Raw genomic sequence first — 16,426 nt, forward strand, 5'->3', positions numbered from 1 at the left:
TACAGAAGACAGAAGCTTTGAACCGTTCATCTCCAATCCTTCAGTGGACTCAATGCACATACTTGATCGTGAACGGTACAGTCTCAGCACTGTCGTAGTCATCGGGATTTGTGGCGTCACCGAAGATTCTCAAAGCGCGGACGAGGATTGAGTAGGTTCCTGCAGGGACTCTTCTGCCATCATCGAGGACACCGTAAAAGGCGGTACTCCAGGCGTTGGCTCTGGGCTGGTAAACAGAAGGTGTACCGGCAATGGCACCAAGAGTTTTGACACCAAGAACGGTAGTAGTGTTGGTGTATGTACCGTACGTAATGTTCGAGGGGATGAGATCAGCACGAATAAGAGAAGAGGGCATGACGAGGCCAATTCTCAGATTGGGTATCAGAAGACCAGTCGAGTTGTCGGTAGTGCCGTTGATTGTAGTGTTCGCAACAGAGATAGTAAAGACAGTGTTGGCATCTAGAGGGACGTAGGTGTTATCTGAGGTGCTGGTGATGTATGGGTATCCAGTGCTGGCGTCAAGAACAGTAGCATCCTTGAGCGAGGAAGCAATGCCAGCGTATGGAAGGTTCAAAGAATCGCCGTTGGTGCCGTTGATAGTGATGAAACCTGAGTAGACAGGGATGCGAGCGGTTGCAAGATCTTGGGGCAAGGCAAGAGTGACAAGAACAGTCTCCGACTTTCCGGCTGCGACACTGACGCTACCAGCGCTGAAGCTTACGCTTGCACCAGAGGTGACAAGGTCCGGGGGGAAGGTCTGAGGCTGGGTGCTACCATCATCTGGAAGAGTGTATGCAGTGGCGGCGTTGACATACGCAAAGTCGTAGGTGATCTCGCTGGTACCACGGTTGGTTATGGTGAAATTTGCCTCCTTGACGAAGTGTGCTGTGTCGTTGAATGCAAGGTTGGCAACATCGATCACGGTAGAAGTGTGAACCGCAGCAAAGGCGTCGACTTCACCGCCACCCTGCTGAACAACAGGGGCAAGGTAATCAAAAGTAGTCCTCCCGTCGTTGAAGGTAACAGGATGGCCAGTGGTGCCGAGGATAGCACGAATAGTGTAAGGATCAAGGTCAGGACGTGCCTGTGTCATGAGGGCAACAACACCAGCAACGAAAGGAGTGGCCATGGAAGTACCTGACAAGACTCCGTAACCACCTTGTGAGAGAGGGAGGGTGGATAGAATATTACCACCAGGGGCAGAGATCTCGGGCTTGACGTAAGCTTCGTTAGTAGGGTTCCACATGGAGAAGGTGCTCATATGGCCGCCAGTAATGTTGTTGGGCGGACTAGAGAAGACGGTCAAATCACCAGTGATAGTGACCTGAATGGCAGAACCAGTAGCGAGAGATGCGGCCCAAGAAGCACCTTGCTCGGCGGAGACCATAGCAGCTCCAAGGATGCCAGGGTATGAAACGCTAGCAGATGTGAGACTTGGGGCATTGTTGTAGAACATAATGTACTGTGCTCCAAAAGCAGCGACGTTAGCAGCCTTGGTGTCGAAAGTGCAAGTGCCACGGCGAATCAGTACGAGCTTGCCAGCAAGATCAGGGGTGTCGGCGGGAAGAGGTTCGCAAGCATCATCAACAATAGCACTGTCCTTGCTAACGGCCCAGAGAGGGAGACTGATGTTGGGCATCCCAATAGCGGCCTCGAGATAGCCGAACTCGCCAGTGGTTGAGTTATCGATGCTGTATGTACCGTAGGTGGTGAAGACAGGCGATTCGATGTTGTCAATAGATCCTACAGCAATGACACCAATACCATCTGCAGCGGACGAACCGTAGAACAGACCTTCAGAACCGTCGTTACCAGCAGCGAGAGTGCAAGGAGTTCCAGCTGCAACGATACGAGAGACGACAACCGTCCAGGGTTCCTCTGTAGACAATAAGTACCATGTCTTGTCGGACCGCATTCAGAACAACTTACCAGTCCAACCGTTAGGACCACCAATACTGGCAGTGATGATATCAGCACCATCCTCATAAGCACGAGTGAAGGCGTCAATCAAAACATCATCACCAGAGCTTCCGGAGCATCCAAAAACTCTGTAAGCACCAAGAGTCGCATCGGGCGCAACACCGGTGAAGTTGTAAGGGTTAGGACCAGCTGCAACGATACCGGCAACGTGTGTCCCATGCTCGTTGCAAGCCGAGTATGGATCAGAGTCTGGCACAGGTGTGTTCGTACCATCATAGTCGTCACCAACGAAGTCATAGCCCTGTCGAACATTAGCAGCTACCGTTGAAATTACCTTTCCGATTACTTACATAAGCAACCTTACATCCAGGGCCGAAACAACCACCAAGAGCCGGATGGAGGTAATCAATACCAGTATCGATGACGGCAACAAAGGTGCCATTTCCGGTCAAGCCCTCGGCATGCAATCTGTCGACGTGACCCATGAGATGGGTAGAGAATGTGTCTGAAGACGAAGTAGAGTTGGATCCATTGGTGTAAGGAGCAGTTGCAAAGTCTTGTGTGTCGTACAACGAAATAGGCCAGACCTTGCGCACAAGGGGCATGGCTTGGATATCTTGTGCGACTACTGCTTGGTCAAGGCCGGTATCAACGTGGAACGAAAGTCCTTTGAAAAGAGAAGAGGAAAGGTCCATGCGGTGAGTAGGGTCCATGTTCTTGTCAGAGAGCGACTTGTAGAAGCTAGATTTGGTCTACAGACATGTCAATGGTAAGCCTTCCGACTCGGATTTCAAACATACATCAGAAGCAACGGACATGACATCCTCAAATTCCACAATGTATCCACCAGGGACAACATTGCGTCTCTTGGCACCATTATCGGTGACTGCGGAAAGAACAGAAGGGGCAAGAGCCAAAAGAGTGACGATGTTGAACAACATCTTGCTGAACGAAAGAATCTGAACCTTGAACGTGTATGCATCATACCAGGCAAGTCGACCTTTATATACCATCTGATCATAATTCTTATCTCCAAGTCTCCTTCCAAAAGCGGGAGTTCACCAAGAGGGGTTTGTGTTCATCAAGGTAACCATAAAGCTGCATGTTGCAGGAGGCGAAGCCAAGGGCCGCCAATCGTATTCAGATGCAGTATAACCCTGGACGATGGTGATATCGTGTATGGGCATGGCCTCATGAGCCTACATTGCCACAGCAGAGAGGTCTGGAGGCGATGTTCACACTTTTTCTGAGGTAAGGATAGATTGAGGTGCGTCTGCTAGCGTGAATGGCTTGTTGAAAGCGACTTGGCAGACGGGACTCCGAAGGCAGTACAGCAAATGGCATGAGAGGAGGTCACAAAGTTGAGTGCGAGGGCGGCAGCAAACAATTGATGGAGTGTAGATCAGGAGGGTAATTAGTTGAGATTGAAGACGCATTGTCTATCTCAAGTCTTGGCTGGAACAGATAAGGAAGGAGACAAGCACTTACGCACGAGAGCTTCTGTGGAAAAAAGATCATTTGACAGGAGGTACGGAGACAGCTGCTGCATGAACGGGAAGTCGCCGCAGGGTTTGTGTTTACGTCCAGCGATGTCGTTGCATTGACAGCATCGCTTTGACCGTCCGAGGAAGAGCGCGTGCTTGATGTTGAACCGCCATGCTCCGTTTGAGATGCACTCTTGCTAGGTCCGTAGATCAGTGGAGATGTGCCTGACGAGGGGCGGCACCCCAATAATCAAGGAGGCACAGTCATAGGTGCACGCGCAGAGCTCATCAGGCACACGCATTTTGGTGTCATGGAGATGTGACAAGAAGAGAGCACCGGGCACGAGTAGGAGCACGAGGGAGAGGTTGCACCTGGGCCGTTGTCGGAGCTGGAGGGGTCGCTGACGCAACTCCAAACAGGAGCTCGGGCCGACATTCCCCACGGTCTGCACCAGATTGCGGGTGATAGCAACAAGGGAGCTCCATCCTCGCAACCTGTCACAGTCATCAGAAAACGTCGTGCACAAGACCGGCTATGCTCGGAGAGACTATGGACACTTCCAGCTCGGCATTTCTCCTCGCGACATGAGATAGTGTACATCACACATCCTGACCATGGAAGAGCGACGAGTTGCGTCGTTCAGCATCGACGTCTTCGCCGATAAGGCCAACGCCAAAGACGTCGTCACTGGAATCCTCCATACTATCTTCTGGTACCGCATCTTTGCAAACCTCGAGCCCTCATCGCATGATGTACTAGACGTTCCGATACCTTGGATCCAAGATGTCGACCTGCAAACACTGGTCGAACAGCGAGTTGATCAGTTCGTCCGCCAGATCGATGCCGACTCGAACGACCAGAACCAGAACACTCGTGGCCAGATGGTCGTACAGTTCAGTGAACGAGAGCGTAGACGCAAGAAGGGCTGGTTCGGCCAAAAGGACGAAGACTTGGTTTGGGAGACGTGGACTCTGAACATCGCCCTCGCTTCTCCACGCACTCATCAAGGTTGGCATCCCCACAGCAAGGAACAGTCTTGTGCTCTGGTGCTGACCCCTTCTATGTAGAAGCAACTACCTCCCGAAGAGCCATCGAGAAATCACTCAGCAACGCCATCCTGAAAATCACCGACATCGTCCAGCAGAACAAAGACCATGTCCCTCCAATCACCACTCAAGATACCAACACCTTTCCATACCACATCCTGGTCAATCCCAAAAACGATGGCTGGGGCCAGCGCATGGGTATTTTCTAGAAGAGAATACAGGGATAATGCCACATATTACATTGATCAGTTGTTCTACCCACTTCCAGTCTTCTGCAACCTCCGAACATGACCACGACGAGGTGCAAGTCTTCTGAAGGACCGATCAGACAGCGCCAAGCTTTCGAGGACAAATACATCAAGCGGATGCATCCAACATCTCCCTACACATCACTAGGTTACGTCGATACGACCAGATACTCAATAAAGACAGCTACAACTTCCGAGGAGCCAACATGTTCACCTCTCTTCTGCTTTGACTTACTAAAGATCCCTTTGTATCTTTCTTATGGCTCGCCATCCGACTGTACACCACACTACTCTGCTTCTCCCACGCTCACCTACTCGTCTTGGTGAAGCCGGCCGAGGCTCGGATGTGGTCTACTGCATGGACCTCTGGTAATAGCACCACGCCGCCACTCCCCACCACCTCCACTGAAGGTCTCCACTATCCATGGTTCACCAGACGACTCGCGGCTATCTGTTGGAGCACTGGAAAGTATTGTATGGAGACAATCCAAGTGGTATTGTTGGCAGCCCTTTCATCAAATGGTGAGATGGCCGAGCGGTCTAAGGCGCCAGCTTAAGGTTCTTCCAATACGCTGGCTCGGACCAGCGTATTGATCTTGTATTGGACTTTTGAGGGTATCTCCTAACCACGACGGAACTTGTGTAGCGTGTCGATGATTCTTCGTTGGTGGTGTCACCTTGACTCTGTCAAGGAATTACACCCTTCCATCGTTCAGCACTTCAAGGTCGGCTCGGCCGTTCCTGGGAGCAGTCGTGACTTCTTTCACCATATGTAATCTTCATATCTCCGGACTAAGCTCTAGTCAATATATCGAAACGCAGAATCGTGTTTGAACGACTTCTCTCTGCATGGGCGTAGAGTTCTGGGGATATTCGGGTCTCGGAACTCAGTCACGCATTCACAAAGGACTCAGCAACGACGTAAACCCGTGATTGGCCTTTGAGGCATTGCATGACACAATTTGACTTCTCATCGATGAAAACACTTGAATATCACCTAAATACATTCCATTTCCCCTGGTGGGCAGTCAAGAAGTAGCAGCTCGGGGCCCTCTCCCCGAAAGCTTATAGGTGCACGGCCGATATTTGTATGGACATCCTCTAATACCGCTCGGGACTTGCTTCTCCCCGAAAGACCCCCCAGCCCCCGAGTCTAAACATTTTACTACATCATAGTCTTACTATTTGACTTGTATATAAGCCCTTTCTCCTTGTCTGGATTCCGTCATGTTCATTCTCAGACAACAATCGCTACTATCAAAGCAATTACACTGCTCAAGCACGAGAGCTATTATATCACATACGAAAACAGCAACATCGATTGTCTCATACAAAGGCTCTGGCTCAATGACAAACCATATACCAAACACAAGGTCATACGCTTCTCATTTCAACATCACTGGAACTCAGACTCCGAGCATGCACCATATCCTTATCGTCGGCGGCGGCCCAGCTGGCTCCAGCACAGCATTCTGGCTCGCCAAATCTGGTTTCAAAGTCACAGTAGCCGAACGCTCAACCGTAGCGCCTTATGGTCAAGGCATTGACATCACTGATGAAGCCGTTGATGTGGTGAAAAAGATGGGGCTATGGGATGAGATCAAAGCCAACACGACCGGAGAGAGTGGATTCGCCATGGTTGACGATGTAGGAACAGAGATTGGAAGCGTAGGCACTAACCCTGCGGAAGAGGGGAAGATGGTATTGTCACCAACGAACGAGATTGAGGTGTGTATTTTTTGACTTGCCGAGAGAAAATGGTTGCTGACTATGGATAGATTATGCGTGGGACTTTGACCAACATCTTTGCGGATGCTGCAAAGAAGCAGGGCGCTGAGTATAGATATGGGTATGCTCCTATGAGTACCCGCTTGTGGGTTCGAAGTCTAATACAACGAGCAGATGCACAATAACGAACATTCAACAAAGCGACAACTCCGTAACAGCAACACTCTCAGACACGGACGAGCCGGAAAAATTCACCGCTATAATCGGTGCGGACGGTGTAGCATCTCGAGTTCGCAACCTTACTTTCGACAAGTCAGCAACCGAAGACTGCTTCAAGCAGACCGACACCTTCGTTGCCTACTTCTCCATGGAGGTTGACCCTGCAGACCAGAAGACCTACTCGGTCCTACAGCACGCCAACAAAGGTCGTGTAATCTGGGTCCGACCGATCGATAGAACAGGATCTCGGGTCTCAGGCTACCTTATGGTCACCACAACTGAAAGCGCAGAGCTTCAGAAAGTAGCAAGACATGGAACAGTGCAGGAGCAGAAAGTCCTCCTGGAGAATATGTTCGCCAATATCGGTGGGTTGAGGGAGAAGGTGGTACAAGGCATGAACGACTCTGAAGATTTCTATTTCACGAGAGTCGTGCAAGTCAAACTCGATGCATGGCATAGAGGTCGTTGTGCATTGGTGGGAGATGCAGGATATTGTCCTTCACCTTTGACCGGCCAAGGCACAACCATGGCTGTTCTAGGAGCATATTACCTAGCCGGAGAACTGACAGGTAACCCGGACGACCCCGAGGCTGCCTTCACAAACTACAGGAAGAAATTCGAAGGCTTCGTGCAAGAGAACGGGTCCATACCGTTGGGTGGAAGAGCACCCAAGCTTGTTTGTCCGCAGTCAGATCTGGGTGTGTGGATGGTAAGGTCGGTGTTCTCGACTATGGCGCGACCGGGCTTCAAGAAATTGCTTGCATCCCTTCCATCGTTAGCAAGCTTCGTACCAAGCTTCGGAGGCGGAAACAAGAAATCTCAGTTGCCGGACTACGACTGGCAAGTGCGATGAGGAAACAAACAATGTCCGTTCCGATCCGCACCAGGAACATACCCCGAACACAGAAGAACGTGAGATGAACTTGGTGTAATGTTGTTGGAGGCAAAATGTTCAGGAGTACATGGACGATATATCAAACAGCATATCTGAACTCCTTGTTTTCGCGGTCTGTCAAATCCAAAAATTCGTGGTTCTCTTCAACCACATATTTGTCGCCAAGCTCTTCTCTCTCCTTGTCTCTTCTTCGGTTCTCTCTTACAGCGAACCATCGGATCAGATACAGATCGACCGTAATTAGGAAGTAGAGAATGCAAATACTGATCTTGGCAGGTAGATATCTTGGTGCATCTTTGGTCTGGAAAGTCTGTGGCGAGATGATGTTGCCCACAGTATAGGCAATAACGCCAATGCTGGTGACGGTGATCTTCTTGGTCGAACCGGCAACGTTGGTACTTTGAAGAGCGAGAATGGTTGTCCATCCGATGGGTATGCCACCTGTGAGGTAGAAGCCTATGAGCGCAGGGACCTTGTTTGTAGTGGCCATCAGGATGGCACCGACGATTGACGGGATGTGGCCAGCAATACAGCACCAAAGTCTTTGGTTCGTCTTGCCAGCAAGGTAGGTAAGTCCAATCAGTACGACAACCTCATACGCACCGAGTGGAGTCACAAGCAGTAAACTCTCCTTTTTGGTATAACCCATGCCAGTGACTAGAATATTACCAAAACTGGTAGCGGTAGAGTTTGGAATGTTGGCAGCAAAGACCCAGAAGGCATACAACCAGGTGTTGACATCTCTGATAGCCTCCCAAAACTGATTCCACTTGAAGATCCGGTTTCCGATACCCTGCTCGTTCTGGCGCATACGTTCCGCGTGCAAAGCTTTCTCTTCGGTCGACAAGAACTTGGCCGAGAGAGGAGAGTCGGGCAGAAAAAACCAGAAAACGATGCCAACCACCGATGTAAGGAGGCCCAGAAAGAGAAAGATGATCTGCCAGCCTTGAAGAGCGGCTTGCACATCACCTCCAACATGATTCGCGACGCCGTAGGAGAAGAAGCCACCGAACATTTGTGCAAAACCGCACATGGAGAACCAAATGCCTACACGGAAGGCTTGTTCCTCCTTCCGGTACCAAGCGCTTGTGAAGACGACCCAGGCCGGAACCACAGCCGCCTCAGCAACACCAAGCAAAGCACGACAGACCATGAGACTGGCAAAAGACTTGCAGGCAGCGAGACTGGCTAGGATGGTACCCCAGATGATGACGTTAACAGCGACATACTTGGCAAGAGGAAAAAGTTGGATGAGACGGATCGTCGGGAATTCAAACAAAAGTTGACCGAAGAAGAAAATGCTCGCAATCCAGTTGAACTGAGTGCCACGTAGATTTGCTGAAGTCTTGATGCCAGTGACGCTAGCATATGAAATTGCAATCTTATCGAGGTACTGTAAGACTGCCACCGAATGTGTTAGTAGGTGCCTGGAGAGAACAGGTAGGTCGTCCTTACAATAAACTATGCAGATCAATGGCATAATATGAAGATCAATTCGTCGGAGTAGTCGCCTGTTCTGCTCGGGGTCTAGAGTGCCGGATTCCGAGCCACGGTCTCGTAGCAATTGGAGAGCGGCATCGACATCAGTACGAAGGTGATCTTCAACAGGTTTCTGAGCCCGTTGCGGATGCTTTTCTAGATCGTTTGCCATGGTAAGAGACGGAGGCTGACGGATCCCAGCTGTCCATCTCTGTTACAGAAATCAGCCCCAACTTATACTTTTGCATGCTCAACCAATTCCTACAGAAGTGTCAACATCTACATATCAGAACTCGGGAGCCAAATTTCATGTCGTGCTTGAATCCTACAGCACGCAATCGCGCAGATTGGGTTGCATACTGCGATGGCAGGCCCAACAAGGGCGTACGGTATCCACAACGGCGCACATAAGTGCGAGGCGGATATTGGCAGAGTATCCTTCTCGATAACGCAGTATTCGGGCTGACTGATCGGATGTATATATGACGGTGCAGGAAAAAAAGGATAGTAAAGATGGAGATGGAGGGTCAGGGTGAGTGTTTGGAAAGTTGGTCGAGCTTTCCCCACAAGACGGACCGAGAAGCGCGTCCCTCTGCGTCACAGCGCGGACAAGAAAGATGGAAAGGAGAAACTTGTCGACAGTGACAGTAGCAGCTGGATTCCACACCACGAGGCAATGGACGAACGAGTACAGGGTTGAAACACAGTGCAGTTCCAACCATGATGACGTTAAAAGGCATGGCACTTGGCCTCTCCAACCTGTTGATACCCCTCGCGGTACTAGTCTTTGCGACAGGCTTCTTTCCTTACAAGCCCTTCCTATCTGGACTGGCGACCTTCGAAGAGGTGGAAAACGAGGAGCTGGGGATGGGCTTGCTGCAAGGCAATGATCGGCCACAGAGGATATTCGACAAGGTCATCTTCATGACTGTGGACGCGTTGAGGAGGTGGGTACGTTCTTCTGACTCGCCATGGCAAAGGGCAGATTGCTGATGGAAAAGCAGTGATTTTGTTTATGGCCATGAATCCGGTTTCAACTTCACACAGAGCCTCATAGCCTTGGGCGCAGCAGTGCCCTTTACAGCTCATGCGACCCCTCCGACAATCACCATGCCTCGAGTCAAGGCCTTGACATCAGGCTCGGTCCCTTCGTTCCTCGATGTCATACTCAATTTCGCCGAGAGCGACACAAGCTCGTCTCTGGCCACTCAGGACACGTGGCTCGCTCAAGCAATGGCCAATCTCGACAACGGCAATCTGGTCTTCTACGGCGACGACACCTGGCTGAAGCTCTTTCCCGACTTCTTTGCTCGTCACGACGGCACCAGCTCCTTTTTCGTCTCCGACTTCACCGAGGTCGACAACAACGTCACTCGCCATGTTCCTCGAGAACTCAATCTGCCCGACTGGGATGTCATGATCATGCACTACCTCGGTCTCGACCACATCGGCCACAAGGCTGGTCCTCTTAGCCCAAACATGCTGCCCAAGCAAAAAGAGATGGACAACATTGTCAAGGAAATATACGAAGCCATGGAGCTCAACTACCACCTCGAAGACACCCTACTCGTTGTTGCTGGCGACCACGGAATGAACTCCGCTGGAAATCACGGAGGCTCTGCCCCTGGCGAGACTGAACCTGCTCTCGTCTTCATCTCGCCCAAGTTCATGCATCTCAAAAAGCCCATCTATACAGCCCCGACCAATCCCAACCAAGGCACCGAGTTTGAGTTTTATCGCAAGGTCGCTCAGAACGATGTCGTGCCTACACTCTCTGCACTTTTGGGTATTCCTGTTCCACGCAACAACCTGGGAATTCTTCTTCCTGAGATGCTTGCTTTTTGGGAGTCAAAGTTCAGTGGCACAGGTCTGAACGTTGCTGCTGAACTGCTCTATCGAAATGCCTTGCAAATGCTAGCCATCATCAAAGCCAAATTTGGTGATTCTGACGCCTGGGCCTATGACCCAAGGACTCAAGGCTCAATTCAAATGGATTGCCATGGTCTAGAAGACGAAAAAAGGTTGACGTGTCGATGGTTATTGGTCAGGGATGCTCTCTCTCGCAGTATGCAACCTGGCGAACTTGTCGCTTCGGTCGTGTTTTTGAACCAGGTGAGTATCGTGATTCAAATTCCACATGGCTTGTCCTAACGTAGTCCGCAGTTTCTAAACGATGCTCAAGACGTCCTCAGTACTACAGCAAGTAGCTACAACGTTGATCGTCTGATCATTGGTGCCGCCATCTCTGCCATTTCTCTCGCTTTGGCTACATACTCGAAGAAAGACGTTTGGTCATTAACTCCTGCCGGCATAAGCTTCACCTTGATCACAGCTCTCTATGGAATTATGATGTTTGCCACCAGCTATGTCGAAGAAGAACAGCACTTCTGGTATTGGACCACGGCAGCGTGGATGGCTTATCTCTATGCTGCAAAGTACGTACGCTTCTTGATAAAGAGAAAACCCACTGACGGTTTCTGCTTAGAACCAAGGCCACGGGTCTCAAGAGTTCGGTGGTCTTTTCGGCATTTGTACTCTTGGCACTGCACCGTCTTTCAACTCGCTGGAACCAGACGGGTCAGAAACATGCCGGCGATTCCGATGTCGCCCACGCTTTCTTCCCCAACCATCACATTGTTCTTTGGATGCTTGTTATCACAGCATACATTCAGCTGGCCTTCCGCATTGGTCGTCGCACATTTGCCGACATCTTGGCCCCTGAATTTGCGACAATCTCCGCCATATCTCTTGTTTTGCCCTCGTTCGTGTTTAAGCTCAACTTTACACAAGCTGATGCGCCCGAACTGGTTGGTGGTCTTGCCGAGAGTATCAGACAGTGGACCTCCGAGCTGGACCTCGTGATGCAGGCTCGAACCGCCTTTGTAGGCTTGGGTATCGCGACTCTCATTGTCATCATCATGGTCTTCATGGGCTACGGGCGTGACGAAGAAGTGGTGAAGAGCGGTACTAACAGACTCGCCGGCTCTCGTCTACCAAGTCGTCTCCATGATCTCTTGACGCTTTTCCTTATAACCCAAACTCGTGCCCAAAACATACCGCTCTTCATGTTCTTCGATCTGCAGTCTCAAATCCTCTTCCATCTGCTCTCAAGACCAACCACTCCTGTCAGAGCTCAATCGCACATATACACGAGACCTCTGTCGATACTTCAAACCACAATCACGGCCCTCCTCATGGCGCACACCTCTTTCTTTGCCCTAGGCAACTCTAATGCAATCTCTAGTATTGATCTCAGCAATGCTTACAACGGTGTGAGCGGCTACAATGTCGTTGCTGTCGGTGTCCTTCTTTTTGCATCAAACTGGGCAGGTCCGATATACTGGAGTACGTGTGCAGCTGTGCTCTTCACTCTCCCTTCTATCGAACAGGAAGAGGCGACGTTAGATCGTCTTGAGAAAGCAGCTGAGAGACAACAGGCCTTGGGCCGTAAGAAGTGGATATATGAGGAGAGAGATTTGTTGCACCAGCAAGCCGTTTCTGCTTACTCTGCATCGGCTCCCGGGGACAGAGACGATGAAGGACAAATCTGGCACGAACACATCAGTGTGTTGACTATGTTTGTCTCTGCAAGCTTGGTGGCTGTGATGATTGCGTGCACGTTATTGAGGACGCATCTCTTCATCTGGACAGTTTTCAGCCCCAAATATCTTTATGCCATGGCCTGGGCAGTAGGATGGCATCTGATAGTCAATATCGGTGTTGGGAGTTTTTTATGGAGTGTTAGATAGGAACATAGGTTTGAGGCGAAAACAGTCGTAGATAGTAAGACAGAGTGATGTGTCCCCCTACAATAATCATAAACCCAAGCCACGTTTCTGTTGATCTCCAGTATACTTTTCAATGTAGATGACACCGGAAGCAGCACTCTTTCGTCACTTGAGTTACATCACTTAGGCATGCAGATTTTCGGCCGAAAAATGAGTGGAGACACGAGGACGACAGGACATAAAAAGATATCCCAAGTCCATTTAACATGCGATTTTTAGATACAGTCTGACTTATCACCATTCACTCGCTATACCAATCCAACATGCCGGAGTCCAAAATCATTTCGCCCTCACCTGCAGGACCAAATGTCATCAAAGGTGGTGCTACATTCACAGGAGACGTGTATCTAAGCATGCTCTACCATGACCCATCAGCTGCTATGGCGTAAGTATTCATTTCACCACATCACCACATGCTAAGCTCTTCCATCTCTCCTGTCACCCCACCTCCTCCGTTTGTTTCCCTGATCCATCTTAGCCACGTCACCTTCACCCCGTGTGCCCGGACCCATTGGCATACCCACGAAAAAGGACAACATCTCCAAGTCCTACACGGCCAAGGCTGGATCTGCGATAAAGGATCTTCCCCTCGACGGATCAAAACTGGAGATTTGATTTGGGCGCCTCCCGGAACGACGCATTGGCACGGAGCGGATGGGAAGAGTGTTATGACGCATCTGGCTGTTGGGTTGGGGGCGACGACTTGGGGGGAAAGGGTTACAGATGAGGAGTTTGGAGCTGCTGGGAAGACTTGATGGAGAGAGCGACGAGTGAGAGCGAGGATGGAAAGAACGGCGGAGGAAGGTAGGAAGAAACGAGGGACGATGGATCTTGAATCTGGAAGGCTTGTAAATTCTTTTGCTATGTTTGCAAACTATTCAGAAGGTCGGTAACGAAGGTCGAATTAACTTTTGGGCCAAGTGCATTGTGACATGGTCTTCCATGCCGAAGTCCAATGGTGTCCAGTTCGAAATGTCATTAGGCATGATACCATTATCGTCGATATTCTGATGTAGGCAACTGATTACGGACAAGGAGTTGAGCTTCTTTAGAACAGTCAACATCGCCTGCCCAGTTTTGTGCATCGTGACAAGGCGTACAGCGTAGACGCTACTCCAAGAGAGAGGGTCGAAAAAATTGTGCGTGTGTTGTAACTGCCAGGTGCATTCATTGGACTACGCACCGGCGACTTTTCTTCTTGTGCCTCAGAATATTCAATCCTTCCAGATGCTGCGTGGTACTTCCAAATCGATGAGCGAAGCCGGCCGTCAATTTGATAACGGTGATGTCGTTTCGTGCAAACAACCCGAAGAAGGCGCTGTCGGTAATGCCAGCGCAGGAAGCAGTTTGTACTTCTTTGTCGCCGCGGGTAGTAAACTTGACTGACAGTCCTACAGAATATTGCTGGCTCTCGGCACGGTTGATGGTGGTGAATCGATCGGCAATCATGTTCCAGAGTCGAGCCCTCACATCTCGCCAAGTTGAATCCGGAGAGAGAGTGATTGCATTGTTGGACTGATCGACGAAATCCTGAAACTTGTGGATTCCGCCTTTAGATGTGGTGACGAATTCGTACATGGTGAGGGTGATGTGATAGGCGGTGAGCCCCGCCGTAGCTGGGCTGTATCCAGGCAGGGTATCAAATTTCTCGCCGCTTGACATATTGGAGAGTGGTAGTACCAATATCGATGCAGGAGTACAGCATTGACAGATGCCTAAGTTCTTTTGATTGAAGACTGCCCTCCAGTAAGGCGTGGCAGGGCGTTTCCTTTGGCACAGGGCTCAACATGGTTGCGCCCGCAGCAGGATATAGACCTTATAAGGACTCAATAACCTCAAAGCTGAGGGCCATAGGGTTGTAGAGATCATGAGAGCAGCTCTCGCCTTTGTCTCACGCTCCCAAACCGTAGCAATACCAATACCCGCTTTCATAGAGGTTGCTTCCTGATCAATTCTGCAAAAAGTTATCATGGAACTCTGGGTACTGCTACTCTACCTTTTAGTCGCCAACGATGCTGATCAACGTTAGAGTTGGACATGCTCGAGTGGTACCTTGCAAACAAATAAAGCTTCTTTATGGAAAGACCTCAAGTGGGGAGAGCAGCGTGCTTACGTTGGTTCGAGAACTGCAACCTTGGCAAGGCTTATTATCCGAACGACACCCATCACTTCAACAAGTTTTGAGTGCGCCTCTGTTGAATTGTAGGTCCGATATCCACCTATCTTGGAGAATGGAAGCTCTTGATCGGTGCTACACCGCGATTGATGGACCGCTAATGCGGCAACAAATAGGGACGGGATAATAAGAGGTACGAAGAATACCTCTACAACCAGGCCTGATCAATTTTCCTTCCAGACCACAAACCTACTCATTGGCTGCGAATTAGTGACAGCGAGTTGATCGTATGCCACGAAGAAAAGTCCAGATATACCGTATCTCGTATAGACCGGCATGATGACGGCAAGATTTGCCGATCCGTCAATGACAGGGCGTGGCATCTTCGTCTTTTTCAACGAGGGACATCGTTTCTCTGTATATCTTCACTGTGCACAACACCACGAGGCATCTTCGAGCAGCCCCAGGAAATGGTATGTTGATTCGTGTCTTGTTGCCTCACATTGAGACACCTTCAGAACACGACACAAGTCTGTGACGACAACATCGAGACGGTGCAAGATATAGCGATGTTCATTCTCATATTGAATAGGTTGCAACCTTTCTCGATGTTCGTCTGTCGCGCTTGGAGTGCACCAAAGTAGTACGATCATACTGACTGATTCGTAGGCTGCTTCATCAAGAACGTATCTTGCTTTTCAGCACAACGCAAAGCTGTATTCTCTTGCAACAGCGGTGCGGTCGATTCGATTAGTAACTTCGCTGGAAGAGGCCAACCAATCTTTGTTCAAGCACGCCAGTGACGATGACCATGTCGTTGTTACCGAACAGACGATTCTTCATCCCCAGGGCGGCGGCCAACCATCCGATGTGGGCATGATGAAGACATCGAATAGCATCTTTAATGTCAGTGCTGTACGTATGGATGTTGTATCCAACGGGCAGGTCCTGCACTTCGGCAGATTTGAAGCTGGACACAACCCATTTGCGGAAGGAGAGACTGTAACACAGGAGATCGACACCGAGAAGCGCCTACTATACTCAAGACTCCACACAGCTGGACACGTTCTTGGAGCAGCAACCAGGAAACTTCTCGAGAAAGAGATTGAAGGGTTTGATGAGCTCAAGGCATCGCACTTTCCAGACGCCGCATCATGCGAGTTCCAAGGATCAATCGAGGGCAAGTGGAAGGATGCCATCCAAAAGAAGGTTGACGAATACGTCGATGACAACTTACCGGTTGAGATTGAATGGTGGAGTGAGGAAGACTTCAAGAACAATGGCCTTGAGAGATTGATTACCGATAATCCCAATGTTGCGGCAGGCGAGAAATTCAGGGTGGTCAAGATTGTTGGAGCTGACACGTACCCCTGTGGTGGTACACACGTTGATAGCACTGCCGATTGTGGGAAAACGACAGTGAGGAAGATCAGCAGGAGCAAGGGTACTAGTAGAGTCTCTTATGCTGTCGCATAGATGTAGTGGACTTATAAACAGAGATC

The 16,426-nt window shown here is 50.1% G+C and overlaps 7 protein-coding genes across 7 annotated transcripts; 5 read left to right on the top strand and 2 right to left on the bottom strand.

The window, feature by feature from the left end:
- Nucleotides 1-49: 49 nt before the first annotated feature.
- On the bottom strand, nucleotides 50-2,861 carry M438DRAFT_262218 (subtilisin-like protein; the record flags this gene model as incomplete). Its single annotated transcript, XM_029899802.1, has 4 exons — nucleotides 50-1,878; nucleotides 1,930-2,221; nucleotides 2,271-2,672; nucleotides 2,733-2,861. 4 exons carry the CDS (start codon nucleotides 2,859-2,861, stop codon nucleotides 50-52), a joined length of 2,652 nt encoding a protein of 883 aa, XP_029765777.1.
- Nucleotides 2,862-3,701: 840 nt separating this feature from the next.
- Nucleotides 3,702-4,852, top strand: M438DRAFT_10091 (DUF1649-domain-containing protein). Its single transcript, XM_029898629.1, has 3 exons — nucleotides 3,702-3,769; nucleotides 3,825-4,413; nucleotides 4,473-4,852. The coding sequence occupies exons 2-3, from the start codon at nucleotides 4,020-4,022 to the stop codon at nucleotides 4,658-4,660; spliced, it is 582 nt and encodes a 193-aa protein (XP_029765778.1). The 5' UTR covers nucleotides 3,702-3,769; nucleotides 3,825-4,019; the 3' UTR covers nucleotides 4,661-4,852.
- Nucleotides 4,853-6,118: 1,266 nt separating this feature from the next.
- M438DRAFT_263571 (oxidoreductase) lies at nucleotides 6,119-7,499 on the top strand (the record flags this gene model as incomplete). Its single annotated transcript, XM_029899894.1, has 3 exons — nucleotides 6,119-6,427; nucleotides 6,478-6,548; nucleotides 6,602-7,499. 3 exons carry the CDS (start codon nucleotides 6,119-6,121, stop codon nucleotides 7,497-7,499), a joined length of 1,278 nt encoding a protein of 425 aa, XP_029765779.1.
- Nucleotides 7,500-7,591: 92 nt separating this feature from the next.
- M438DRAFT_9952 (putative MFS allantoate transporter) lies at nucleotides 7,592-9,419 on the bottom strand. The gene is made up of 3 exons (XM_029910463.1): nucleotides 9,381-9,419; nucleotides 8,997-9,281; nucleotides 7,592-8,942 (listed from the first exon to the last, which is right to left on the bottom strand). The coding sequence occupies exons 2-3, from the start codon at nucleotides 9,190-9,192 to the stop codon at nucleotides 7,621-7,623; spliced, it is 1,518 nt and encodes a 505-aa protein (XP_029765780.1). The 5' UTR covers nucleotides 9,193-9,281; nucleotides 9,381-9,419; the 3' UTR covers nucleotides 7,592-7,620.
- An 85-nt stretch (nucleotides 9,420-9,504) lies between these two features.
- M438DRAFT_401669 (alkaline phosphatase-like protein) lies at nucleotides 9,505-12,870 on the top strand. Its single transcript, XM_029909555.1, has 4 exons — nucleotides 9,505-9,967; nucleotides 10,025-11,132; nucleotides 11,184-11,455; nucleotides 11,506-12,870. Exons 1-4 carry the CDS (start codon nucleotides 9,741-9,743, stop codon nucleotides 12,767-12,769), a joined length of 2,871 nt encoding a protein of 956 aa, XP_029765781.1. The 5' UTR covers nucleotides 9,505-9,740; the 3' UTR covers nucleotides 12,770-12,870.
- A 181-nt stretch (nucleotides 12,871-13,051) lies between these two features.
- On the top strand, nucleotides 13,052-13,594 carry M438DRAFT_341328 (RmlC-like cupin). The gene is made up of 2 exons (XM_029904473.1): nucleotides 13,052-13,193; nucleotides 13,287-13,594. The coding sequence occupies exons 1-2, from the start codon at nucleotides 13,072-13,074 to the stop codon at nucleotides 13,561-13,563; spliced, it is 399 nt and encodes a 132-aa protein (XP_029765782.1). The 5' UTR covers nucleotides 13,052-13,071; the 3' UTR covers nucleotides 13,564-13,594.
- Nucleotides 13,595-15,394: 1,800 nt separating this feature from the next.
- Nucleotides 15,395-16,400, top strand: M438DRAFT_350987 (ThrRS/AlaRS common domain-containing protein; the record flags this gene model as incomplete). The annotated part of the gene is made up of 3 exons (XM_029906685.1): nucleotides 15,395-15,397; nucleotides 15,594-15,839; nucleotides 15,870-16,400. The coding sequence occupies 3 exons, from the start codon at nucleotides 15,395-15,397 to the stop codon at nucleotides 16,398-16,400; spliced, it is 780 nt and encodes a 259-aa protein (XP_029765783.1).
- Nucleotides 16,401-16,426: the final 26 nt, after the last annotated feature.

The sequence above is a fragment of the Aureobasidium pullulans genome, assembly GCF_000721785.1.
Source record: "Aureobasidium pullulans EXF-150 unplaced genomic scaffold scaffold_1, whole genome shotgun sequence".
Classification (NCBI taxonomy): Eukaryota; Fungi; Ascomycota; class Dothideomycetes; order Dothideales; family Saccotheciaceae; genus Aureobasidium; species Aureobasidium pullulans.